General features: G+C 35.6%; 6 protein-coding genes across 6 annotated transcripts; 5 read left to right on the top strand and 1 right to left on the bottom strand.

The window, feature by feature from the left end:
* Positions 1–528: 528 nt before the first annotated feature.
* On the top strand, positions 529–2,089 carry LOC143428793 (odorant receptor 13a-like). The gene is made up of 5 exons (XM_076903926.1): positions 529–1,340; positions 1,444–1,543; positions 1,617–1,727; positions 1,801–1,956; positions 2,033–2,089. Exons 1-5 carry the CDS (start codon positions 529–531, stop codon positions 2,087–2,089), a joined length of 1,236 nt encoding a protein of 411 aa, XP_076760041.1.
* Positions 2,090–2,805: 716 nt separating this feature from the next.
* LOC143429280 (uncharacterized) lies at positions 2,806–6,562 on the top strand. Its single transcript, XM_076904811.1, has 11 exons — positions 2,806–3,617; positions 3,721–3,820; positions 3,894–4,004; positions 4,078–4,233; positions 4,301–4,353; positions 4,875–4,902; positions 4,961–5,802; positions 5,924–6,023; positions 6,097–6,207; positions 6,280–6,435; positions 6,506–6,562. Exons 1-11 carry the CDS (start codon positions 2,806–2,808, stop codon positions 6,560–6,562), a joined length of 2,526 nt encoding a protein of 841 aa, XP_076760926.1.
* A 3,380-nt stretch (positions 6,563–9,942) lies between these two features.
* LOC143429008 (odorant receptor 4-like) lies at positions 9,943–11,882 on the top strand. Its single transcript, XM_076904356.1, has 6 exons — positions 9,943–10,308; positions 10,736–11,175; positions 11,252–11,351; positions 11,418–11,528; positions 11,592–11,747; positions 11,829–11,882. Exons 1-6 carry the CDS (start codon positions 9,943–9,945, stop codon positions 11,880–11,882), a joined length of 1,227 nt encoding a protein of 408 aa, XP_076760471.1.
* Positions 11,883–13,018: 1,136 nt separating this feature from the next.
* Positions 13,019–14,629, top strand: LOC143429125 (odorant receptor 4-like). Its single transcript, XM_076904578.1, has 6 exons — positions 13,019–13,387; positions 13,472–13,917; positions 13,979–14,078; positions 14,142–14,252; positions 14,355–14,510; positions 14,576–14,629. Exons 1-6 carry the CDS (start codon positions 13,019–13,021, stop codon positions 14,627–14,629), a joined length of 1,236 nt encoding a protein of 411 aa, XP_076760693.1.
* A 335-nt stretch (positions 14,630–14,964) lies between these two features.
* Positions 14,965–22,344, top strand: Spg11 (spatacsin). The gene is made up of 23 exons (XM_076903735.1): positions 14,965–15,080; positions 15,167–15,487; positions 15,563–15,729; positions 15,798–16,154; positions 16,235–17,038; positions 17,134–17,306; positions 17,383–17,657; positions 17,727–17,897; positions 17,974–18,198; positions 18,304–18,495; positions 18,562–18,681; positions 18,748–18,922; positions 19,011–19,234; positions 19,305–19,465; positions 19,535–19,853; positions 19,915–20,083; positions 20,159–20,515; positions 20,604–20,759; positions 20,835–20,983; positions 21,060–21,167; positions 21,248–21,541; positions 21,618–21,937; positions 22,018–22,344. Exons 2-23 carry the CDS (start codon positions 15,206–15,208, stop codon positions 22,217–22,219), a joined length of 5,400 nt encoding a protein of 1,799 aa, XP_076759850.1. The 5' UTR covers positions 14,965–15,080; positions 15,167–15,205; the 3' UTR covers positions 22,220–22,344.
* A 709-nt stretch (positions 22,345–23,053) lies between these two features.
* Positions 23,054–26,830, bottom strand: Dnapol-eta (DNA polymerase eta). The gene is made up of 7 exons (XM_076904555.1): positions 26,522–26,830; positions 26,304–26,438; positions 26,027–26,235; positions 25,786–25,952; positions 25,501–25,724; positions 25,281–25,404; positions 23,054–25,208 (listed from the first exon to the last, which is right to left on the bottom strand). Exons 1-7 carry the CDS (start codon positions 26,659–26,661, stop codon positions 23,829–23,831), a joined length of 2,379 nt encoding a protein of 792 aa, XP_076760670.1. The 5' UTR covers positions 26,662–26,830; the 3' UTR covers positions 23,054–23,828.
* Between the last annotated feature and the right edge of the window lie 145 nt (positions 26,831–26,975).

Here is a 26,975-nt window from a genome sequence, read left to right as displayed (position 1 = left end):
CTAATTTTATGAACTGACTAAAGATACTTACTAATTCTACTTTCCAGTCTTTAAAAAATACTGTCGATCTCGTTGGTCATTTCACTGCGTATACTATTCACTAACTTTTAACTGTAGATGCTGAACATATAAAAAATGAAGATTCAATAACTGACGACTTTGCGATTTAATTCACATTTAAAAAGAAATCTCAAGTTCCACCAATACCTTGTTCCACAGAACCAAGGCACGCAATACAAAACACACGAACACTTTTATCATTCTGGGATCTCCTCGTGCTATACCTTCACTCGTGCACATCGCATCCCATCTAACAAATGCAGAGCCCAAAAAAAAGAAAAACGGGCTATCTCCTGCAGGTTATAGACGGATGTACCACCACTACATTGCTGGCGAAATACACGCACATGGTGAACTTCAGCATGTATAATTATCGAATAAAAAGGGCACGCGCCTGCGTTATGACAATATGCTGTCGAAAGTTTCTACCCTCTCCGACAGTCGTCAGCGTGCTACGTAACTGTCAGGATGTGTGCGAAATCATTCAACATTGTGAGCAAACGGATGTGGAACGTCCATTACAAAAATGACATACGCTACAGTCTACAAATGTGCCAGTGGCTGTTGCAATCGATAGGAGTTTGGCCACTGGTTTACGAAGGCGCCAGCAAATTGGAACAAATTCTCTCAGTCATCCTGATGACCACCTGCTTTTCCATTCTATTCTTCGTTATCGTACCATCCAGCCACCACATTTTCTACGTTGAAAAAGATTTGGACACGAAAGTGAAGCTCTTCGGTCCCATCTGTTTTTGTATATCATCCACAATTAAGTATTGCTACCTTAGCCTGAAAGGAGGGGCCTTCAAACAGTGCATCGAACACATGAAAAGAGACTGGCAGGTCGTGCAGGATCCGAGTCATCGAACGATCATGTTGAAATACGTGACGATCAGCAGGAAGCTTATCACTGTTTGCGTGGCTTTTCTTTATACTGGCGGTATGTCTTATCATACAGTGATGCAATTCTTGTCGAAAGGGAGAAGCAAAAGTAACTATACTCTCAAACCACTGACTTATCCTGGGTGCGACTGGTTCCTTGATGAACAGTCGAGTCCTACGTACGAAATCGTGTTCCTGATTCATTGCATCACGGCGATGATTATGCACACTGTCACCACAGCTGGATACAGTATGGCTGCGATTTTTGTCACTCATATCTGTGGACAAATTCAGATACAGATAACAAAGCTGCAGAAATTGGTTGAAATGAAAAAGAGGGAGGATGATAGTAGCGAACTTTTGGCTGTTATCGTTCACGATCACGTGGAGATTTTAAGGTAAGGAGTGATAAATTGCCAAACGAGGTAAGAACTTGAAATTTTGTTATGATTTTTGAAGAATTCATGGTTTATTAGACGAGCATGTACGTGGGATTTTTAGATTTTCCGAAAACGTCGAAGGGGCATTACGCGTGATATGCTTAACAGAAATCATAGAATCCACGTGTGTTATGTGTTTGCTCGAATATTATTGTCTTATGGTAAAGGGGTGTACTAATATCTAACTAAATGTGATCATTGTGGTGAGCAATTTTAATCGACAGCCTTTTCTAGGAATGGGAAAACAGCGATGCGATTGCAATATCAACTTATCTTTTGCTGTTGCTCTCCTTCACTTTCAATGTATTTATATTTTGCTACATAGGCGAAGTGTTATCTGAACAGGTACTCACCAATGCAATTTTATGTCCACGAAAATGTTTTTCCTACTGAGTATCCTTTACATGAACGTGATTAGTGCAGTCAAATCGGTACAATTGCCTATGAAATTGAGTGGTACCATTTATCAGCCAAGGAAGCTCACGATCTTATTCTACTGATCCTCATATCACAGTATCCACCGAAACTAACAGCTGGAAAAATAATTACACTATCTCTACGGACATTTGGCTCTGTAAGTCTCTCTACTTTCATAGAAATAATTTCAATTTACAATGAAATAGATGAGAGAAGTGCGATATTTTTTTCAGGTATTAAAAACATCGGTAGTTTACTTAAATTTACTTCGAACAGTAACGCAGTGGTAATTACATCACTTTTTCTTGCACATAGTATTAAAAAACTTAATCAATGATTTTTTTTCAGATGCTTTTTCCTCATGAAAAATTCGAAAGTATTTCAAGTGATAATAACACCTATTTAAATGAGAATTCGAATTTTAGATCTCGTATACATTAAAACTAAAAAGAAATTGTACTTTATATATTGTTCTTAGCCAGAGCTTATTTCCAATGCCAAAATTACTCGTCCATAATATCATTTAATTAAACTAGTCTTTCAACTGTAATTGTAGATGTTAGAATATATTAAAGGAGAAATCCCAGTAGCTAAGGACGTTGTGGTTTATCTCACTATCTTAACAAATAATATAAAATGTAACCAATACCTCACTGATTGCAGGCAAACCTTCAACACAATATATCATCGCATACTCGCAACAAAATGCACATGAACACTCTTTTCATTCTGCAATCTCTTCTAAGTGCATCCCTATTCGATCGTTACTCGCCCACACAGCAATTTATTCTACAAATATAAAACCTAAAAAACATAAAACCAGGCAAACTTCTACGGTTTATAGACGAATGCACCACCACTATATTGTTGGCAAAACACACGCACACGGTGCAGTTCGACATGCATAATTATCGAGTAAAAGAAACACGCGCCTGCGTTATGCCAATGTATAGTCGAAAGTTTCTGTCCTGTCCAACAGTCGTCAGAGTGCTGCGAAGTGTTCAGCATGCTTTTAAAATCATTCAACATAGTGCACACTCAAGTCTGGAATGCCCACTACAAAAATGACATTCACTACACTCTACAAATGTGCCAGTGGTTATTGCAATCGATAGGAATTTGGCCACTTGTTTACGAAGGCGCCAGCAGATTGGAACAAATTCTCTCAGTCATTCTGATGACCATCTGCTTCTCCATTCTCTTCTTCATCATCTTACCGTCCGGCCACTACATCTTCTACGTTGAGAAAAATATAGACACGAAAGTGAAACTCTTTGGCCCTGTCGGTTTTTGTTTGTCGTCTACGATCAAGTATTGCTATCTTGGTCTGAAAGGAGGTGTCTTTAAATGGTGCATCGAACATTTAAAAAGAGACTGGCGGGTAGTGCAGGATCCGAGTCATCGAACGATCATGTTGAAATACGTGATGATCAGCAGGAATCTTATCACTGTTTGCGCGGTGTTTCTTTACTCTGGCGGTATGTCATACCACACAGTGATGCAATTCTTGTCGAAGGAGAGAAGCAAAACTAACTACACTTTGAAGCCACTGACTTATCCTGGCTACGACTGGTTCCTCGATTCTCAGTCTAGTCCTACGTACGAAATCGTGTTCCTGATTCACTGTTTGGCAGCGATGATCATGTACACCGTCACCACTGCCACGTACAGTTTGGCTGCGATTTTTGTCACTCACATTTGCGGACAGATTCAGATACAAATAACGAAACTGCAAGGGTTGGTTGACAGGGAAAAGGGACAGAGCGTTTCTCGCTATCCCTTGGCTATTATCGTTCACGATCACGTGGAGATATTAAGGTAAGGCGTGACTAGCAAACAGACGAGGTAAGATTTTGAAATTTTGTTGGAGTTGTTGAACAGTTGATGGTTTATTGGACGAGCATGAATATGGGGATTTTAGATTTTCCGAAAACGTCGAAGGAGCATTGCGCTTGATATGCTTAACAGAAATCATAGAGTCCACGTGTATTATGTGTTTGCTTGAATATTATTGTCTGATGGTAAAGGGTTGTGCTAATGTCTAATTAAGTTTAATCTATACGATGAGAAATTTTAATCGACGGCTTTTTTCAGGAATGGCAGAACAGCGATGCGATCGCTATATCGACTTATTTTATGCTGTTGCTTTCCTTCACTTTCAATATCTTTATATTTTGTTACATAGGCGAAGTGCTATCTGAACAGGTACTCACCAATACAATTTTATTCCAAAGAAAATGATCTTCTTACTAAGCATGCTTTCGATGATCGTGATTAGTGCAGTCAAATCGGTACAGTTGCCTATGAAATCAATTGGTACGAATTGTCAGCCAAAGAAGCTCACGATCTTATTCTGCTGAACCTCGTTTCACAGTACCCACCAAAATTAACAGCTGGAAAAATAGTAGCACTATCTCTAAAAACATTCAGCTCTGTAAGTCTTCCTTTTTTCCTGGAGAAAAAATTTTAATTCGCAGTAAAATGTATAATATTTATTTCAGGTGGTGAAAACATCAGTGGTTTACTTAAATTTACTTCGAACAGTTACAAAATGGTAATAAAATCAATTTTTTTTGCCCACGTTATTAGAAATACCGTGTCACTGTGTGAATGAAATAATATTTTTACAGATGATTCTTCGAAATGAGAGATTCAAATGATAATAACATATATTTGACTGAGAATTCGATTTTTATACTTCATGTAGATTAAAACTGATAGGAACACATACTTCAAATATTTTTGCTGACGATTCCCTTCCATAGTGACTCGATCTAGAGGAATTATTATCTGATTGTACTTATCAATCTCTAAAAATGGTCCTAAAGTCACTTACCTCACACTTAAGAAATAATCCAAAATGTAACTAATGCACCAAATTTACATACACCTAACACACACCCATGAATACCTTTTTCATCCTACGATCCCTTCGCACTGCACTTCCATTCGATCGTCACTTGTACACATCTCAATCCATCAAACAAAACTAAAAGTTACAGATCATAAAAACCATGAACCCTTGCTGGCTATAGATTGTTCCACCACTACATCGTTTGCAACGCACGCGCATAGGGTGCAGTACAACATGCATAATTACCCAGTAAAAGAAACACACGCTTGCGTTATACCAATATGCCATCGAAAATCCTCTCCGACAGTCGTCAGCGTGCTGTGTAACTGTCAGCATGTGTGTAAAACCATTCAACATCGTGAACAACCAAGTGTGGAACATCCATTACAAAAATGACATACATTACAGTCTACAAATGTGCCAGTGGTTGTTGCAATTGATAGGAATTTGGCCACTAGTTTACGAAGACGCCAGCAGAACAGAGCACGCTCTGTCAGTAATTATGATACCCATTTGCAGCGCCCTTCTCTTCTTCGTCATCGTACCCTCTAGCCATTACATTTTGTTCGTTGAAAAAGATTTAGACATAAAAGTGAAGCTCGTTGGTCCTATCGGTTATTGCATATCGACCACGTTCAAGTATTGCTATCTTGGTCTGAAAGGCGGTGTCTTTAAACGGTGCATCGAACACGTGAAAAGGGACTGGAGGCTAGTGAAGGATCCGAGTCATCGGACGATCATGTTGAAATACGTGGCGCTCAGCAGGAGTCTGACCACTGTTTGCGCGGTTTTTTTTTATTCCAGCAGTGTATCGTACCACACAGCGATGCAATTCTTATCGAAGGATGGGAGCAAAAATAACAACACTCTGAAGCCACTGACCTATCCTGGCTACGAGTGGTTCCTCGATGAACAGTCGAGTCCTACGTACGAAATTGTATTCACGACTCATTGCCTCGTGGCGATGATCATGTGCACCGTCACGACGTCCGCGTACAGTTTGACCACGATTTTCGTCACCCACATTTGCGGACAGATCCAGATACAAATAGCAAGGCTGCAGGTATTTGTCGAGAAAAAGAAAAGGGAGAGCAATATTGATCGCGACCCTTTGGCTGTTATCGTTCATGATCACGTGGAGATTTTAAGGTAAGGAGTTCTAGATAAGCAAACGAATTGAAAATATGAAACTTTCTTATACATTTAGGAAGATTGTAAAGTTTATCAGAAGATTTATTAGGTTTATGAATTATATACGTGGGAATTTTAGACTTTCTCAAAACGTCGAGGGAGCATTGCGGGTGATATGTTTAGCTGAAGTCATTGAATCCACGCTTGTTATGTGTTTGCTTGAATATTATTGTCTGATGGTAAATGGTTGTACTAATGTCTAATTAAATGTTATCTTTATGACATGAAATTTTAATTGACAACGTTTTCTAGGAATGGAGAAACAACGATACAGTTGCGATATCAACTTATCTTTTACTGTTGGCCTCCTTTACTTTCAATATATTCATATTTTGCTACATAGGCGAAGTATTAACCGAACAGGTACTTACTAAGAAGATTTTACAGCGAGGAAAGTATTTTTTTATCAAGTATTCTTTAAATGATCGTGATTAGTGTAGTCAGATCGGCACAGTTGCCTATGAAATCGATTGGTACGAATTGCCAGCGAAGGAAGCTCGCAATCTTGTTCTACTGAACGCCATATCGCAATATCCTCCAAAACTGACAGCTGGAAAACTGATAGAATTATCTCTAAGGACATTTAGCTCTGTAAATCTCTTTCTATTTCTCTGTTTCTTTGGCTGAAATAAGATTTATAAAACATGTCATATTTTTTCAGGTAGTGAAAACGTCGGTGGTTTATTTAAATTTACTTCGAACAGTTGCGGACTGGTAATGAAATTTCCATTTTTTACTCATTTTGATATTTAACTGAATCACTGTGTAATTGAAGTAATATTTTTTCAGATGTTTTATCCATAAAATTCAGAAGTATCTGAAGCGATATTTATACCCATTGAATTTATACTCAAGCCTTAGATCTCACGTAGATTAAAATGGATAAAAATACGTATTTTAAATATTTTTGCCTCTGATCCTCTTCGTATTTGCATTAAGTTTACGATACTAGACATTAACACGAAAGCTGGACTAGTTAAATGAATCTACTTACGCAAATTTAACAAATGGTGCAAATATCGTTGATCGTTTCACTGAATATGCTAATGACTACCTCAATACACATTCAGAAAATGATTTAAGGATAGAACTTCGAAATTTTCTATATTATTTATCACTAAACATCAATCCACATGTGACTAACACACAGGAACAGACATCTGTTAATCCGATCTGGCAATGCGATTCGATGGCAAGACTATACCTTCTAGGAACGATAGAAACTACCTTCAATCCAACCTTCCAGCCTACACGATTTAATAATTCCTCGTTCTACTACCAGATTCGAAGTTGCAAACTTTACGAAATAAAATTACAAACTCATTTTCTACCCCCTTAGCCAAGGGCCATAAGAGGACACCAGTATACCGTCACAAAAAACCGCTACCCCTTTTTTTGCTCGCATACGCTCGTCGCGTGCACCCCCGTAACTTATTCGTCGTTCTAATTCATAAAACAGTATCGCGTGATTGAACCGTTTCTATTTTAAACAGCGACCACGCGCTTGCGTTTTATCAGTAGCACCTCGACCCAGTGCTCGTCGGTCAGTCGAACGATAGCTTCGATACGATTAAGGTCCTCCTCTCACGAACGAACGATGAACGACAATTACCGGAACGACGTGAAAAATACGCTGAAATACTTCCGTATGCTCTTGAAGATCGTTGGCATATGGCCCTTGGTTAACGGCTATACAAGCGGACTCGAGAAAGTCGTCTCGACGATACTAATGATCGCGTGTCCGACCAGTATCTCATTCGTTCTACTGCCTTCAGGATACTACTGCTTCTTCTACGTGAAGAACATCACCGTGACGATCCAGATGCTCGCACCGATGTGCTACTGCGTCGCTTGCCTAGCGAAATTCTTCTACCTCGGCATAAGAGCGTCTATCTTGAAGCCTTGCATCGAACGAATCGAGAACGATTGGAAATCGATCGAGACCGACGAGCATCGCGACATCATGACAGGCAACGTGACGCTTGCCCACAGATCAACCCTCGTCTACATGGTCCTCTTCTACTTCGTCGGGATGTCGTATTGCACCTTTCTACCATTGCTCTCGGACCCGTTCCAGATATCTGAGAACGTCACGGTCAAGCCATTGATACATCCTGGCTTAGACTTGTTCATCGACGTTTACACCAGTCCTACTTACGAGTTCATATACTTTATGCATTGCGTTTACGCGTTCCTCAGTGTGAGCATCGAGATAACATTGTGCAGCGTAATGGCGTCGTTGGTCGCCCATAGCTGTGGGATGCTGCAGATCCAAATGACGCGATTGAAGTGCCTGCTTGCTGAGGAACAGAACGTGGCTGATGGAGCTGAGAATCTTTTGGCTGCCGTTGTCACTAGTCATGTGGACGCGTTAAAGTAAGTACAATCAACATACACCGTGCACTATTTTCCTAACAAGCTAATACCAGCCATGATGAAGCTTTTTATTACATTACCACCTGGTAGGTTCGCTTCTGCCGCTCTATACGATGTGAAACATTTTTTTAGCTACACGAAAAATGTCTCGAAAGCGTTGCAGGAAATATGTTTCCTGCAAGTAGTGATGACGACCATTCTGATATGTGCCAATGAGTACCTTTGTATAGTGGTAAATGGCAAATTGTTCAATGATTTCTTACGTTACTTGAAACGAGTGTAGGTATTTTATAATGGAAATTTTAGGCATGGAGAAATCGTGACGCGATAGCTATCGTGACGTACATTTGTACCTGGATCACGATGACTTTTAATATGTTCGTTATTTGTTACGGGGGTGAACTACTTGTCGCTGAGGTATTCTACTCTATCTGAAGTGCAGGGCGTATCCAATGTTTCTTTTTATTTTGAATTCTTTCAAAATCGGAAGATGGTGCAGCTGCACCAACTCTGGATATACCCTTGCTGAAGTGTACTTCTTGTATTTTTGCATTTGCCTAGTTTTAATATTATACTCTGTTATCAGGGTGAAAAGTTTGGCGATGCAACTTATAATATCGAATGGTACAATTTACGGGGAAAGAAAAGCTTGGACCTTATGTTGCTGATTGGCAGCTCAAAATTCGCACCTAGACTTACAGGCGGGAAGATATTCGAGCTATCGATGAACACATTCAGTACTGTACGTAGCATCTAATTCGTAACGATTATAAACTTCAATTTCAACGTGACTTTACAGGTAGTCAGAACATCGTTCGTTTATCTGAATTTATGCCAAGCTGTCACAGAATGGTAAATTTCTACTCCGTTTACTGATAAATGCATCTCTTTTACATATAAAGTATCGTGTTTAAAAATATGCTAATATTTTTAGATGAATGTTACGTAAAAGCAGAAAATATTTGGTGGAACGTTTTAAGGACTAATTTGGAAAACCCAGTTTGTGTTAATTATTCAAGTATAATATGTATGTATCGTTTGACCATGATACCTTTTTAATTGCAACATGTAACCGAGAATATTTTTTATTATCTCATATATTTCATTACATCTAATCAAAATGCGTGAAGCTAATAAAACCGTACAAGTATTTCACTGCCATTGAGAAAGAAAATAATTTCCATGCGTTACATTATCCTAAGAAAAGCAACTGCACACAACGGACCAAACTTTTCGATGTAGGGTCACCAAAAAGTAATTTTAGCTGTATCAAAGCCAACGTAAATGCACATATAATAATGCAAATTTAATAATATACTCACAGATATTGCACAATAATATTTCAATTAAACAAGAAAGAAAGATTTATTTCCAGGACACAAACGTAAACGTTCGTCAATCCAATCATTGCTGAGATCACCATTCGAGATCGTATTCCATACAGTAATCGTCTCGATAGTAATAACATCTAATCGCAGAGCACTTAACCATAGTACCACTCTTCCGTCCCTAGCATTCAGCTCTAGCTGAAACACAAGGCTATAGAACAGACTCTCGTCATTCCTATAATTCTAATCGCTCCCTTCTCCTATCAAACATTAATCAATCTGCAACTTCAATCGTACGCACGCACACGCAAGGTACCAGCAACCCAAGTTCATTACCCCTTCTAATCGATGTTACGCTCCGACGCGAGCAGTCGGTTTCGAGCTGTCCGCGAGCATGCATCTTCTCCAACGCGATCCGATCGATCAACCACCGAATCCCAATTACGAGAAAGACATCGCTTACGTGACGAATCTGAATAAATGGGTTTTAAATTCCATAGGCATCTGGCCAGCCGTGCTAAATGGAAACTACAAGTTTTTACCAAAAATCGCGATCACAGCCAGCAATATAGTGTTGTTCTTCACTCTGATACAGTGCGTGCTACACATCACGTTGGAACAGAAGGACCCGCTGCTGAGACTGAAATTCTTTGGCTTGACCTGCTTCTCGTTCATCTCTCTGATGAAATATTGGGCTCTGATCGTACGGAAACCGATGATCAAGCTTTGCATCGAGCAGGTGCAGAACGACTGGAGGCAGGTCTGTTTCAAACACAATTTTTACATTCGCAGATGCTTTGGCGAAGATAACAGTCTATGATGTAGGGATGTCCGAAGATTTGAGGAAAGCAGTTTAAAAAATTCTCCCAATGGTTACACGCTTCTTACTTTTCAAATCTCTGCTCAAATCTGACTCTTCGTACCTCTTCTACCTCTTCGTACCCTCGCACTTCAATATTTTACGAGTCAGTAGGCAGTTGCTTCCTCCACCAATTAGTTAGAAAGAAATATAGGTGCAGTTAAGAGAAAAGAAGCAGTTGTAAAACAATTGGGTCTCAGCGCGAAATACCTGGTCCACTGTCCTAATAGACGCGACTGTCTAACGTATGAGCCCTGAAACCCCAAAATCCCATTCCTTGCACCTACAGTAAGAATTGTTTGAGAAAAGCGTCGAAACTGTCTGGCAGATAAAACTCGAAAGGGACCGCGAGCTGATGCTGGCGTATGGGAAGCTGGGTCGAAACTTGTCTCTGTTAAGTTCAGTGTTCATGTACAGCGGTGGGATAATCTATCACACGGTGATGCAGAACACGCTTGGCTCGTACGTCGACGAGCATAATCGTACCATCAAGCTGTTGATCTATCCCACGTACAACGCCCTTTACGACGTCCAACGAACACCTGTCTACGAAATAGTCTACGTTCTCCAATGCTTCTGCGGGTACATCTTCGACAGCACCGCGGTTGGTCCTTGCGGATTGACCGCGCTCTTCGCGACGCACATCTGCGGGCAAATCGACATCGTTTTGTCTCGATTGGACGATCTCGCCGCTGGAGAACTCGAAGGAAAGTGTAATTCGTACAGTGAGCTGATAAAAATCGTGGATCATCACTTGGAGATTTTAAGGTATCGATGCGAGCGCAATGTTCCTTCTTCTTTTTATTTAATTTAGTTGAATCTATGGTGTCGCACGGTGTTCTAGATTTTCCGCGACTGTCGAGGCGGTTCTGCGAGAAGTGTGTTTATTAGAATTCGTTGGTTCCACTTTTGTGGTATGCTTGCTTGAATATTATTGTATAACGGTAGGTTTTCGATATTTTTCAATTATGGACGTATGAATTTACGATGTATTTTTCTATTTTCTACAGGATTGGAACGAGAACAATAGGATTAGTCTGATAACGTATTCGTTGCTGCTGATATCCACGACGTTCAATATATTCTTGCTGTGCTACATCGGGGATCTTCTCATAGAAAAGGTATTTGTTTCTTTAATCTTTTAATATCGTTCTTCCCTTCCGTATGGATCACTTGCACTATAGAGTACTAATATGGGAATACACTGCTTCATGATCGATTGGTACCATTTACCAACGAGAACCACCCGGGGTCTTATTCTCATCATCGCCATGTCGAGTAATTCAGCGAGAATCAGTGCTGGTAGCATAATTGATTTATCCTTGTCTGCCTTCGCAAGTGTGGGTCTTCACGATTATTTTAAATATATTACAGAAACGTCACGATGATTTCGTTCGATAAAAGTAACTTTATCTTTGCAGGTTCTTAAAACGTCATTCGCGTACTTAAATTTCATCCGGAGTACTGTTGTGTAGTAATTTATTAACATTATACAACACACAGTTGTAAAAGTGCCTGCTACCATCTAAATATGCGCCTAGAATGTGGAAGATTTGTTAATTAAATATAGTAATATATATTAGATTATTTTTATGTCTTATATTTCGAAGACACGACTGATTAGACAAGTTAATCAAGTGGCAGAAGATGAAAGAAATTTTTTATGAGAAATCACATGGATAACTGGTAAACAGATTGTAAATAGATTCAGCTGAGCGTGTCAAACACTCTGGATTGACTGACTAATGCGCTTGACTCTACTTGCAAGTAGTCGACTCGCTGTATGCTCCGTCAGACAATAGGGATAATGCGATAGTACATGTTTAATCTATTCTCTAGGACTCGAAAAAGTCATTTTACAAACTAAAGATACTTTCGCATTGCATAAATGATCCCTAAGATATAAAAATTAATCGAAAAGAAGAGTCCTTTACGATTAAAGTGATAAAAGAAATCCATTAACTTTGGAGGCCTGTATTTTTTAAACTATTTCGAAATCGAAAAACTGATGACTTAAACCCTATCTATTTCTGCATGGACCACAATATATTCAATACAAAACATTGAATATACAAATGATTTACGTGGGACCACTCGTATGAAGTAACGCATGCGTTTAACCTTACCCACTAAACTCCGCCTTTAAAGGGTTGATTACGCCTGCGTACGACAAGCAGACGTACCTTGTCATAAAGCAAAAAGCTTCTTCTTCTCAAAATGCTTCTTTCATTATCTGTCCAACTGTTAATTATCTATGTCCAACTATCTCAACAAATTTCCCGTGTACATTTAAATATTTTTATACGTATATATAATATTACAGAAACCATATACCATCTCGGTTGAACAAAAGTTCTACTTGTTGCACAATCGTGCATATCACCATCGCTCGTCTCGAACCTCGAAGTTAGACTCTGTATTATAGACGCTATAGCGTCGTCCCTTCGCGTTCACCCTTTCGCTGTAATTGCGAAGACCCTCGCTGCTTCTCTGACCGCTGACTAATTAATAATCAACTTCAAACTACTCGAAGAGATGTACGCGCACCTGATAACTTTCCAATCGATACCCGCGTCTCCCGTGAACAGTCGTCTTTGAGCTGTTCGCGAACATGCACCCCCCGACGCGACGTCAGGGCGATCACGAGCGGAGGAACGCGAATTACGAAAGGGACATCGCGTACGTAACCAAGCAGAGCAAGTGGATCCTCAAGTCCATCGGCATTTGGCCAGCGATGTTGAACGGTACCGCGAAATTTCTGTCGAAGATCGCGATCGGGATCAGCAGTTTCGTCCTACTGTTCGCCATAGTACCGTGCATCCTGTACATACTGTACGAGGAGAAGGACACTATAATGAGGTTGAAACTATGCGGTCTGCTGTGCTTCTGCGTGACCTCTCTGTTGAAGTACTGGGCTCTCACGGTGCGTAAACCAACGATCGAGAATTGCATCGAAGAGGTACGAATTGATTGGAAACAGGTCAGTGAAACGCAGAGATGAACGATCCTAGCGCGAGACTGTTTAACACCTCGATACCTCCCTACTCGAAATCCCTACTAGCAGGTGGAGATCCAGAGGGATCGCGAAATGATGCTGAAATTCGGACGCACTGGTCGGAATCTGACGATCCTCTGTGCCGTGTTCATGTACTCTGGCGGTGCGATCTATCACACGATCATGCCACAGTACGCGATCGGCACGTTAGTCGACGAGCACAATCGCACTATCAAACCGTTGGTTTATCCCACATACAGCGTCCTGTTCGACGCCCAGACGAGCCCAGTTTACGAATTGGTCTACGTCCTTCATTGCATGTGCGGGTACGTGATCTACTCTGTAACTGCAGGTGCTTGTGGATTAGCTGCCCTTTTCGCGACCCACACCTGCGGACAGATTGACATCATCGTGTCGCGTTTGAACAAACTCACCCACGGGGACCCAGCCAAAGGGAGGTCCACCCTGGACGCGCGTTTGATCGAGATCGTTGAGCGTCATTTGCGAGTCTTGAGGTACAATCCGTCTCTGGGTTGTTTAACACGTCGATGAATAGTACAAGGAGATCGATTTCAGATTTTCAGCGAAAATAGAGATGGTACTGCAGGAGGTATGCTTCCTGGAATTCATTAGTTCCGCGTTTATCATATGTCTGGTCGAATATTATTGTTTGACGGTGAGTTCTTTTTTCTTCTTAATTTTTTATTTGAAATTGTGTGAGTCTATGTACTTTCGACAGGATTGGAAGCAAAGCAATACCATTAGTCTTACGACTTATATGATCCTCTTGGTATCCTTGACTTTCAATATATTCATATTGTGCTACATTGGTGAACTCTTGATAGAAAAGGTACGAAGAGAAACAAAAGCAAACTAGCTTTTATATCTATTCGCATTTTTATAGCTATTTATCATTTTTTTTATAATTATTTCTGACTTCTATTATCGACAGAGCAGTAGCATCGGTATGTGTTGCTTCATGATCGACTGGGTTCAGTTGCCAACCAAAACTATACATGGTCTTATTCTAATCATTGCCATGTCTAACAGTCCAGCTAAAATTACCGCTGGTAAAATTGTTGATCTATCTTTATTCACCTTTGGGAACGTAAGTAATTATTAAACAATCGTGATTTTTATTATGTTTCACTGAAAACTATTCTGCCCTCGCAGATCCTTAAAACATCATTGGCTTATTTAAGTTTCTTCCGGACCACTGTTATATAATAATTCGTCAATTATCCTACTATTTTTATAGTATTTCTAGAAGAAAAATAAAAAAATGAATGATACATTACTTCTCATCTTACAATTCGTAACGTTATCATAGGTATCTTCGATATCGACCAAATGATAATACCGGCTATTAATTAAAAGTGAAATTGCGTATCGTTACATTGTATTCATGATTTGTAACTAAAGATAAGACTGGCAGAGGTGACAAAATATGTATGACATAAAATCTTTTACTCTAATCTTTTACCTACAACCAATACCCTCGATCGAAAAAAAATGTAACTACTTTACCATATTTTATGATAGGAATTTTTTCCCTAGTGAAATATTATCACTGAATGTAGCATTTCACACGAATAAAACGTCAAATGATGTTTATTACATTGGACACGAGGCTGATAGACTTTTATGCGTAATATGTATCCTATATATACAATAATAGGTAGGAGACTTTGTTGCATGTTGTTAATAAATTTTTCTGGGTTTATTATTTTCTGCTAAAAGAGATTAAGAAATCTATCGTTTCAGGGAAATTTTCTAACATGCTCTAGAAGCAATATTTAAAAAATGGCAGAGAGAACAACAATTGGAGGCATTCCAGTGGAATGTTTAAGAGGAGAATCCGTAGCGATCTGGACTGGGTGGCGTACATTGAGAGACAGAGAACTTGTCAGAGAAGCATCTACAAAAGGCACTCACATTGATCTTGCCTACCAATGTTTAGCTTACAGAAAGCACTGTTCCATCGAAGATGCCCAGTATTATTTCAACAAGGAAGTAGAGATCTGGATCGTGGAACTTTTAAAAAAACGTCAAATTCATAGGGCTTCTCACATTTTAAATAATATGGTATACTAAATTTAAGTTATTTAGCAAGCAATCATTTTTATCATTGCTTGTATTTTAAACATACTTCTTTCGTAGGACAAAAATCCAGTAGAACATATATTCGACGTTTGTGTAAAGTGTGAAGATCCTATGCTAACGGATTATTTATCAGAATACTTAATAGGCATTGCACGTTTTGAAAGTGAACATATAAATTCGTGGAACATAATGAAAAGTCTTATAAGATACGAGCAAAAGTATAAGTAAGTTTACTTGTAAGGATTAGTTTAATATAAGTGGTATAAAAAAGAACAAGGTATATTTTTTCTAGGATCGAAGATGGTTTAAGCTCTTCTTTGTGTATAGAAACTATCATGAAACTGCCAGAAATTATAAAGCAAGCATTGAGTACTGAATTATACTTTTCTATAGATGAACAGTCCCTTTCAAAGAATATAACTAATAATATGCTATGGGATTATTTGTTATCCAATAATGATATTGAAATATTAAGATTTTGGATTGACTCTTACTATGGTGGTAATATAATAGAAGAATCAAGTGAAATCAATGAAAAATGCAAGTCTTTAATTGCTACTTTAGATATACTACCTAACATGGTTGAAGCTGTTGAATCTTCAAACGCAAGTATTCTTGTAAAAGACCTAACTAAAAATCGACTATGTAGGTATGTCTTCCTTACAAAAAATTCATCTATGTACAGATATATAAATTTAAGTACTTATTCATTCATATCTAAATGTATAGGTATGGGGTATTTACATTTAATGAACAACAGGATTTAAAACTACTATTAGCACGTATCTTTAGCAGTGCAATGACAATGTCTGAATTTCATAGCACATTATTGCGTAAATCATGCAGCATTGATAGGGCTGCATTCATGGAAAGCATTGATAGAGAATTATGCCTTGCACGTTGCTTAAATCAGGTAGACATTCAAGAAGATAAAGTTAAGATTACCGAACTGTACGATGCCATAACAGAAATGTGCGAAAATCAAGGACAATTTCAAGACGCACTGATAAAAGGAATTTTTAGAACAATTTCCTATCTGTCTGATAATGTTAATGAATATTTGAAACAAAATTATTTAGTGGTCCTAGTATTAATATTTTCATACTTGTCTAAAGAAAATACAACAGATAAACAAAACAAAGATATAGCGATAAACGGGAATACGCTAAGTGATATATTTATAAGCAACAATGATTTGCAACTAGGTGTTTATAGCATTTCAAACGAAGTACTTCAGAATACACTGAAACACATACCACTTCTTGAATGTATTATAAAAAACAAACCAAAAAAAGAAGCAACAGTGTACGAATTATTGAATGGTTACAAGAATTTAGATGTTGAACAGCTATATAAATGGCGTTTTAACAATGAACCAATGCCTCAATTTTCTAATGAAACACTTATTAAAAAATATGGATATACAGAAGCATTAACATATGAATATTATTTAAAAGAAGCGCGTCCTAACATGGCTGTATTTAACTTGAAACATTCTCAAGGAAAACTAATTACAGATGTTTCTAGTAGGAGGTAAAAGTAATTTCTAGTATTTTCGTTTTTTATTATTTAAAAATATATGTATCGTTTATAGGAATCTAAAAGAGAAATCTATGTATTGTTTATAGAAAACTAAAAGCGGCCCTATATGCGCACATTCTCGCCTTACGAAATTTAGATAAACCAGAAGTGTTATGTACTTGTGTCTCTTTCATTGAAATATTGGGAATTAATTCAGAAAATTTGAGGCTTCATATAACAGTGGCAAAGTACGTTTATAACGAGATCAATATTCCTATCGGTAATTATGTTCATCAAATATTTAATGAGCTTAATAATCGTAAACACTTTAATATATCGCGCCATTTAATTCACAGGAAATTTATTAGAAAATGTAGTATACAAAAATGAAGATGATTTAAAAACTGTAATGTACTATCTTGAAAGTAGTTTTGAGAAGAATTTCACTGAGAACTTAGTTGAGAATAGTGAACAATTTGTGAACATATTAAAAGTATGGGATATTATCGTACGATTTGCGAGTGCGCACAATTTCCCTTTGCCAGTCAGCTTACTAAAATTTTTAGCAAGTCAAAACCACTGGTTCGAATTTGTTTTAGTTTCTCATATCTTTAATTATCCTTTAAATCAGGTAATAATGTGATTTCTAAATGTACCATTTGAGAGGTAAAAAATTAATTGTTTTTTTTATTGCTTTTAGGTATTAGAAAATGCTAAGCAGTTTGAAGATGTGGTATTAAGAGAACATTTATTAACATGCTTGAATAATAGTCAACTTACAAAGTCTCAGTTGTCTGTATATAATGAACAAAAGATAAAATCACGAGATGTTAGACAATCGCTGTATTACAAAATTGGAGTGAAACAAAGTGTAGGTAATAAAATGGTATATATGTATAACAAATTTTTCATCAAATATTACTCTATATTATATTGTTAAAAAATAGGGCTCTCCTATTTCCGACTCTCCAATATCAGCAGACTCAGCAAGCACTTCTGATTCTCATATCACATATGAATATACTACAAATGATAGTATTTGTTCTCCAGATGACGATCTGTGGTCAATTATTCTCAAATGTCATCAAAGCCCAGATCCACCTGGTGCTTTAATCAGTTCATCTTATCTAACTTTAAGACCATTCCTTGCAGTTTTAGCAACCTGTTATGAGGTAATAATTTAAATATGTTAAGCAATCTTGACAACACAATTATCACTATTAAGATTTCCAATCTTTTCATTGAAATATCTCATTTCAATATATATCTTACCTTAGCCAAGTTCAACTGCAGCATATTGTTATTCATGGATGGTCGTATCCACTGTGGATAAAGAATTTCTTTCTAATTATAAAGAATGCTTGCAACAACAAGTATGGACAGCCAATCAAGTTTCAAACTTGTTAAATGAAATGGTAACATGCGGATATGTTAGTATACTTAGTAAAGGATACAAGATTTTTATGCCTGTAAGTATATCTTGTATAAATGATAGTATGAATCATATGATTTTGTTAATATTATCTCAATTGCAGGAATGTCTCCTCAATTCATTCTTCGAGTTCCTCGTGCAATGTACGAATTATGGTGACTTCAAAGAGTGCCAGCAGAATTTAGTAGATTTTAAAACACAGTGCGGAAATCTGAAATACAATGTATGTGTTAGATATTTAATAACTATACAAATCGAAATAATATAGTAATAATTACATATTCCTTAGAAAACTATGGATTGGAATTGCTCAGATACTTCATACTTGAATAATCTGTACTGGATTGCAATTGTAGCAATTAAATGCGTTGTTTCAACGCTTGCGTATAATATACGAAGTACACACTTACAGATAAAATTCCTCGAACTTCTAATTAGATGTAACTTTTATGCGAGTTTTCCAGGTACTGTAATATTGTACAGAATAACAGTTTACTAATTTTGATAATACTACCACACTAATTAATGAAATAATTTTTTTGTATATTACAGTCTCTGTTCCAAACTTTCAATCGTTTTTACAAATTATCAAAATTCTTCAGAATACTAATATTACATTCAATTTTGCGGCGTCCACAATATCGGACAGCGTATACAATTTTGACACGGAAATTCAAAGATGTATCGATTATTTGTTAAGAGATGAAAATTATGATAGCGCATTAGAATTATCAAAAGTGGCAGGATTAAATTCATCCAAAATAATCTTAGCCCAGGTACCAGTTCATTCTTCGTAGAAGTATTCATATATTTTCTTCTCTTATATTCCCCCTGCATTGTTTATAGTATCGAAGCAAATTTAAGTATTATATGCACAAAAATGACAAGATTGAGGATAACTTTTGGGTAGAATGTGCATTAAATTTCAAAAAATATAATGTATCAAATGAAAAAGCTGCTGAATTTTTCATTGAGCATGCTGAAAAAGTTACTTCTCATAAAGAAAGGTATATATCATGCATTTTTTTTCTCTTTAATCTAGAATGAAAATACAAAAAATGTGCTTGTTTCAATAGGTATGAAATATTGAAACTTGCTTTTGAAATGTTAAAAAGTATTGAAGCAGAGCTGGAAACTATTGATACTTTGGAAATGGCAATGTGGAAATCATGTATATTAGCTAGTCCTGAAAATATACAGCTAGAAAAAGGACCTTATATTTTTAATAAACTAAAAACGGAGTTATTGTCGGGATTAAATGAACTAAAATTTAGCTACACATTAAGTAACGAGCACGAAAAAAGTGCAACTAAAAAGTTAATTGATAAATTAATTGATTTAAATAGATTGGATACTGCGCTGAGAATAAGTACCATTTTTAATTACAAACATAAGGTAAGTTCCAGTTAATTTTAAGTAACTAATAGTTGTAATATAAATTGTTTTCTGTTCACAGGATTTACAAATTTTAATATTATGCTTAAGTTTAGCAGAAGGTGAAATTGCACCGAATGAATTAACTACAGAACAGCAAAGTCTCCTAAAGGTGTCAAATAGAAGCAAACAACAAAAATATAGTGCCTTAAAAACTCGCGGTTTACAGAGATTTTCATCATCCTCTTCGTGTATGTCTAATTTATATTTTCTTTGTAACAAATTAATATAAAAAGCATATAATTATAATAACGTTATCGTTATAGTAACTACTTCAACCAACGTGAATGAAATAAGCAAACCAACGGATGAAAACATTTACAAATTGCAAATGGAATGTTTAAGAATTTTACAAAAATCACTTGACATTTTAGAACATGGACTTGATATATGTCTCAGGATTGTATTATGTTATAAGTTAGCAACACAATTGGGGAAAAGTTATGAGTTGTTGTTACTGTTAAACAATCCTATTCAATTTCTGCAAGAAGTTACACAAAGTGATGTTAAAGATAAGTCTGAAATTATTAGTGACTTAATTACCGCCTACAGAATAAAAAACGATACTATTGCAACATTTCTGGCTGAGAATATCACAATAAATATCAGCCGTGCTGTAGAAGGTATGCATAAGTAATTTCCGTATAATATGATGGCTAGATATCCTATTTATAGAAGTAATATATCAGGAACTTTTTATATCATTTGTAGGTGGACACGAAGATAATGTTTATTTGTGGGGATATTCATTAATTACAAATTTCCATGTAATTATGGAATTATGTAACGACGTTCCACTCCTTGGCTGGCAACTTCTAAAAACTGCAAATAAATTACTTGGTCACTCTCATGGTGAAAAAAGAGATGGTATTATAATAGAATAAATTATCCTCATATTTCTGTAATACTTAGATTAATCATGTAACTTGATCTATCGTTCAGCATTAACCCTGAAGACCGCGGTAGAATTGTTAGTTCGAGCCCATGATTGTTTCACAACTTCCTGCAACATGGAAGGTATAGCATCAGTATTACGTAAATGCCAAAATCTTGCAAATGTCTTGCAAAGTCTTAAATATTGGACGTTACTGGTATGTCATTTTTTTCAATATAAACGAACGAAATTGTGTACGTAAAAATGGTATAACATCTGTTAAATAATTCCAGGTTCGTTTGTTAACTGGTGTTGGTCGCTTTACTGAAATGAATTACATATTTCAAATATTAAAAGAGAACGATCAATTTGAATTTTTACTTGGAAAAGGAATGGACAAGGTTTTCTTCTTTCCTACTCTTTTTCAAATAGACACATGTATAAATAATATATATTAAATATAACATGGAATGTATTATAGGTAACTGGATTAAAAACAGCACTTTTGGAATTCCTGAAGCGCCACTGCCCAGAAAATAAAGACCTTTTTACTTTAGTAGCGCTACACTTTCGATTGTATCATGAAATCGCGCTTATGTGGGAAGAAGAGGCAAAAGATGTGATTAAAGCGTTAATATTAGATGCTACAAAAAACCTTACTAAATTACAAAATACCATTCAACATGAAATAGAATTTACTAAAACGGATGATATTCAGAAACAGCTAAATTTAGCTGTAACTAATTATACTTACGCAACGCAATACTATTTGCAAGTAAAGTATCATTTAACCATTTCATTTATAGAAAGGAAAAGATTATTTTTTCTATACAAATATATGTCTTACACAGGCGGAAAAATTAAATCATGCCAGTCTATGCTCTGATCAAGTACAATTGGTTTCTCTGCAACTTACGCTTCTTAATACAGTGTCTTACAATCAACGAGTAATCTGTATACTGAATTTAAAGTCTGAAGACATCGATAAAATATTGTGTCACAATTTGAGTTTCTCTCAAGCTCTTATCGTTGAACATGCGTATAATCATCATGTGGATTGGGCTAATTTGATTTATAGCCACTGTATATTAAACGGAGAAACGAAATATTTAAAAGATTTTACGACAGTAAATAAACTAACTCCTACTCTTGTACAAGACTGTGTTCGCAGGCGAGTTAATGAAATATGTAATAAAAATGTATTTATTCAAGGATTTTCTGGCTAATTTAATTATCGTTTAATTGTTATAGATATAGATTGGAAAAAAGTATTAATCGCACTATGGCGGATAACATGAAAATATTAATATCTGAATTATCAGACGTGGAATCCAAATACATGTTAGCCAGTCAATTGGGATTCAAAAATATTGTAGAGGGAATGCTCAATAATCCTATGATAGGCGCGTACCTCAAAGATACTGTATGGAAAAAGGGATATAATACCACTTAAGGAATTTATCATTTTTAAATCAAATATTTCCTACAAATATTCATCAAAATTGATAATGTTCATATCTACTTTTTTATATAAACCTTTGTAAATTATATAATCAATAAATTTGTTAATTCTATCTACCCCGACAACTTTATCACAGTAAGAGCACTGTGACGTTACTTGCGCCGCGTGACATCACTTCCAAAGCCATTTATTTTTCCCGCTTTAGAGGTAAGAGAGAGAAAGATATACAAAAAATCTATAGGAAAGAGTGAGACAGATGATACCTACTCCACTCTAGAACTCGTGGCGCCATCTCTGTGAAAAGTGCTCAAACTGGTCGCACAGCGTTATCGACAGCGAAGTGAACTACTGAAGACTACTAGCGCCATCTTTTGGAGACGCGCTGAAACTAGTTGAACATTAGTTCAGTATTTTCCGCAGAGATGGCGCTAGTAGTTCTTCAGTAGTTCACTTCGCTGTCGATAACGCTGTGCGACCAGTTTGAGCACTTTTCGCAGAGATGGCGCCAGGGGTTCCAAAGTGGTGTAGGTATTATCTGTCTCACTCTTTCCTATAGATTTTTTATATATCTTTCTCTCTCTTACCTCTAAAGCGGGAAATATAAAAATGATATATGATATGATGATAAACAACAGAGATTTAAAAGCTCTCTGCCTATTAAAATTGCACAGTATGTAGTATTTATTATTTATATTTACGTACGTTATTTTACATCCTCACTTGCAACTAACAATCGCTATATCGAGTTAGATTATAGAAAATAATAGAAACAAGTGTAATCTTATATAGTTAAATTACATATCTTTTCATTTAAAAACAAAAGAATTCTTTCGTAACTTTCATATTTCTACGCGAAATACCTAACTAGAAAGATTAGTAATGCGTGAAAATATATATTACAAACAAATTGCATCGCACAACGAATCTAAGAATGCATCAGCTTTAACATTGGACGCGTACATACAAAGATATGAAAGAAAATTTGGTAAAATAGTATCGCTGAAAGTTCTGTCACGGAAACAATTAAAATTATTGAAACTCGCCCGTAAATTAATAGAAGCAATTGAGAAAGAGGAAATCGATAAAGAACAAGGTATGATTCTGTTACTAAACATTATTTAGGAATTTGCATTACTTTCATGTTATTTTGTAGCATTTGAATTACTTAAAACATCTAACGAAGCTATAAGAAAAACCATTTATGCATTTCAAGATTCAATGAAATTGTGCAAGGAAAGCATGAGAACCGAATTCGCTAAAGTCGATTGTTTGAGCACAAATCGACTTCTAAATATTAATTTTACATAGAAATACATAACAACTAAAATGTTTAAGGAAATAAGAGAAGACGTTTAATTCAAATATAAAGTTCGTTACATAAACGTACTTTAGATATATCCCAATATCAGTTTTAAGTTAACACAATAAATTTGTCATGGTTTAATTCAAATGATATTAAACGAAGAAGAATACCTCAATTTTAAGTAGACTATGTTGAAAATACATATCTACAGCTCGCTTACATTGTAAGAATTTCTCTACAAATTATAATACATATAAAATTAAAAATCATTGTTCATTAAAATAAATATAACATGAGTTATGAAAGCAATGTTGTTATGGACTCAGAACTCTTGTGGGATTTCAAAATATTCCCACTTTGTCGACGTTTAATGGAACTCGTATTTGCGTCATCTATATTGTCCTTTCGCTTCCCATTTGCAGTTTGCAACATTGAACTATTTACTTCCCATTGCAGACTCTCAGCCAAATGAAAATCGCAATGTTCCTGATATTTTGATATAGGTATCATTCGACGACATTTTAAGCACTCCTTAGAAGGAAGTTTAACCAAATTAAACGAGTTCTGTTTGATTAAAAAACTTGAAATATCATTGCTTTTCTTTCCCTTTGAAGTATTTGTTTTTGATTTAGTTTTCCCTTTTGACGTTTTCAATACAGTTTCTTTCATATTGATCTTCTTATTTTGTGGTTTTATATATAATTTAGCTTCCTCTTGCAAATTTGGCGGTAACAATGCAACTACGCTCCAGTCGATATTATTTAAATCGGGAAAAATTTCTTCTAGTTTTATAGAATTCTGGACGGTAATTGTCACATTTTCATTTAATCCTACACTCGAAGAAGAGGGTCCTTTTTCACTCTCTTTGTTTGTATATTCTTTACAGTTATTTTCTTTAGCGTTTAAAACCAATTTGTCATCAGAATTATCTTTTTCATTATTTTTATTTAAATCTTCGATCTTGATATCCATAATATTATTGTCATTTAATTCGATATCGCATGTATGCGTATCTTTCAATTTACTTTCTTTTGCGTTAAAAGCATTCATAAAAAATGATTCCTTGAAATGATTTTGTTGCAAGGAATCATTTATAGTAGAATTATTTGATTTCTTTTTGCGAAATACTTTTTTCTCATTACGTTCATTCAATAAATGAATCAAATTATCCAATCTTTTAGTAGTAGGTGATGAATTTATTTCTGTATCAGAATGTTGTTCATTTAATACAACACTGACTCTGGAATTTTGTGCAAGGTCCTTGCATTCATTACTTGCTCCTTTTATCTCATGATTATTAGAATTTACGTTAATGATTTTATCTACTTCTAAATTTGTCATTGTTTTGCTATCCGTTTCCAGATGTTTTATCTTATTTGAATTGAAAAAATTTCTAAACTTTTCACTCCCTTTAGCTGGTATAAATTTACCAGCTGACAGACCTAAATATGCAATTGGACATTGAGTATGTTTAGATATGATATCCACGCAACGATTTGCCATCTTTTCTGGTTTATATGAATTGAGGGTGCATGAACGTGATTGACATATGGTAGTCTTATTTTGATAATAATGATAGCATATTGTGACCAATGTTGCGCGTCGTTCGTTTTCTTCAAGATCTTGTTCAAGACGTTCACAAACTTCTGCTGATAATTCTCCAGCCCAATGTCTTAACTATAAGTGAAATAACATGTTTTATGCATATACAAATTCATAATTCACTTATTTATGCAAGTTTTACTTTACCACATCTAGTGAAGTAATAGCCTGCTTTCCTGGAAACTTTTTACATGCTCCAATTGATTTTGATACAAATCGGATAGTAACAGGCTCATTATCTATACCACGAGCAATATTATACAACCATAACCTAAATTATTATATCAAATATATAATTAAAAGATGCAATTTTTGTTAAATTATAAGAATCTTACACAAATTACTTCGAATGAGTAACCTAACATACCCTGTTTTCTCATCAAAACGATTTTGTAAATATTGCAGTGAATACTGCAATAAGTCACCCATAACATTACAATTAAGAGATTCAACAACAACCTCGCCAAACTTTCCTCCAAGATTTCTAACTTTTTTTACTGGTAATTTAGAATACAGCTCTGACACTGCACTTGCAGGAAGTATTGTTTGTCTATTTGGTTTATGCAATCCACATGCCAATTTTGCTAATATCTAAACACATACAATATTAAAGACTTTCTAATCAATTAAAATGGATAGTTCAACGTTTTACCTTATTCTGTGCAATGCCAGCAGAACATCTGAATCCTGTTTTATCAAATATATCAGCTCTTATTTCTTCAACTATTACTCCTGCTATTGCAAGTTTTTGAGCTTGAATATCTTGCAGTTCTTCGAAAATATTTTTTATCCAAGTTCTTGTACCTTCGCTTCTTTCCTCTAAACAAATATAATAATATTATGTATATAAATTTATCTATGAATATAAAAGTACTTAAGAATTTGCTTTTTACCTTCATTATTTTTCCCAACTTCTGAATATCCAACCACAAATGTATTTGAAAGCTGTGTCATTAAACAACTTAAAGAATTATTATTTCTGGACATTCTTTCATCAACTATATCAGTAATATCTAAATATGCTTCATCGACACTAGCACGCTCTATTATATTACAGTGCTTTCTTATAACATTAATAACTTCACGTCCAGCGCTTCTATACCTACAACAAATATGTATAACTTTCTTAAATCATGCAGAAAATAGTAAACGTGTAACACTTTAACAAACCTTGACGTGTCAGCTTTTCCACGAAGACACGGCACACTCGCTAAAATAATATCCGGACATTTTTCTTTTGCCTCTTGACCTCTCATATGTCTCGTAACACCATATTCTCTTGCTTCGTAATTCACAGCAATTATTCTATGAACAGAATATTATTAGTCATTACTTATACCCGTGATCTAATTAAGTAATATTAAATAATATCGACTAAAATATCTTACCCTCCTAGCTGCCATTGATTGTACTGTACAACAGCAAGTGGTTTCCCAAAATATTCTGGCTTAAGTTTTGTTTCGACTTGACAAAAGAAACAATCCATGTCTATTAACACTACAATTCTATTATTACTCGAATTAGTCATTATAAAATAATATATTTATTCCAGCGATGAAGGTTATAGGTTATAGGGTAAAAATGTTTTTAATATTTTTATAACTTTTATCTAACATTTGTCGACGAGCGAGCGTAAATTACACGTGGACGTACAGACATGGTTAAAATTTGACAAATGTAATAAAAGAACAAACGTAAAGTATTAATATTGTACGGTTAATCTAACCGCAAACAAATTCAAGAACGAACGATGTCAATCGCGATTTCCAGAAGTCTAAAATTTAAATTTGTAACTAGTTTGCCGTTCCTAAACTTATATTATTTTGTTAAAATTAACTATGA

Source organism: Xylocopa sonorina, chromosome 11 (assembly GCF_050948175.1).
Source record: "Xylocopa sonorina isolate GNS202 chromosome 11, iyXylSono1_principal, whole genome shotgun sequence".
NCBI classification, from domain to species: Eukaryota; Metazoa; Arthropoda; class Insecta; order Hymenoptera; family Apidae; genus Xylocopa; species Xylocopa sonorina.
This window is presented reverse-complemented; position numbering and strand designations above follow the sequence as displayed.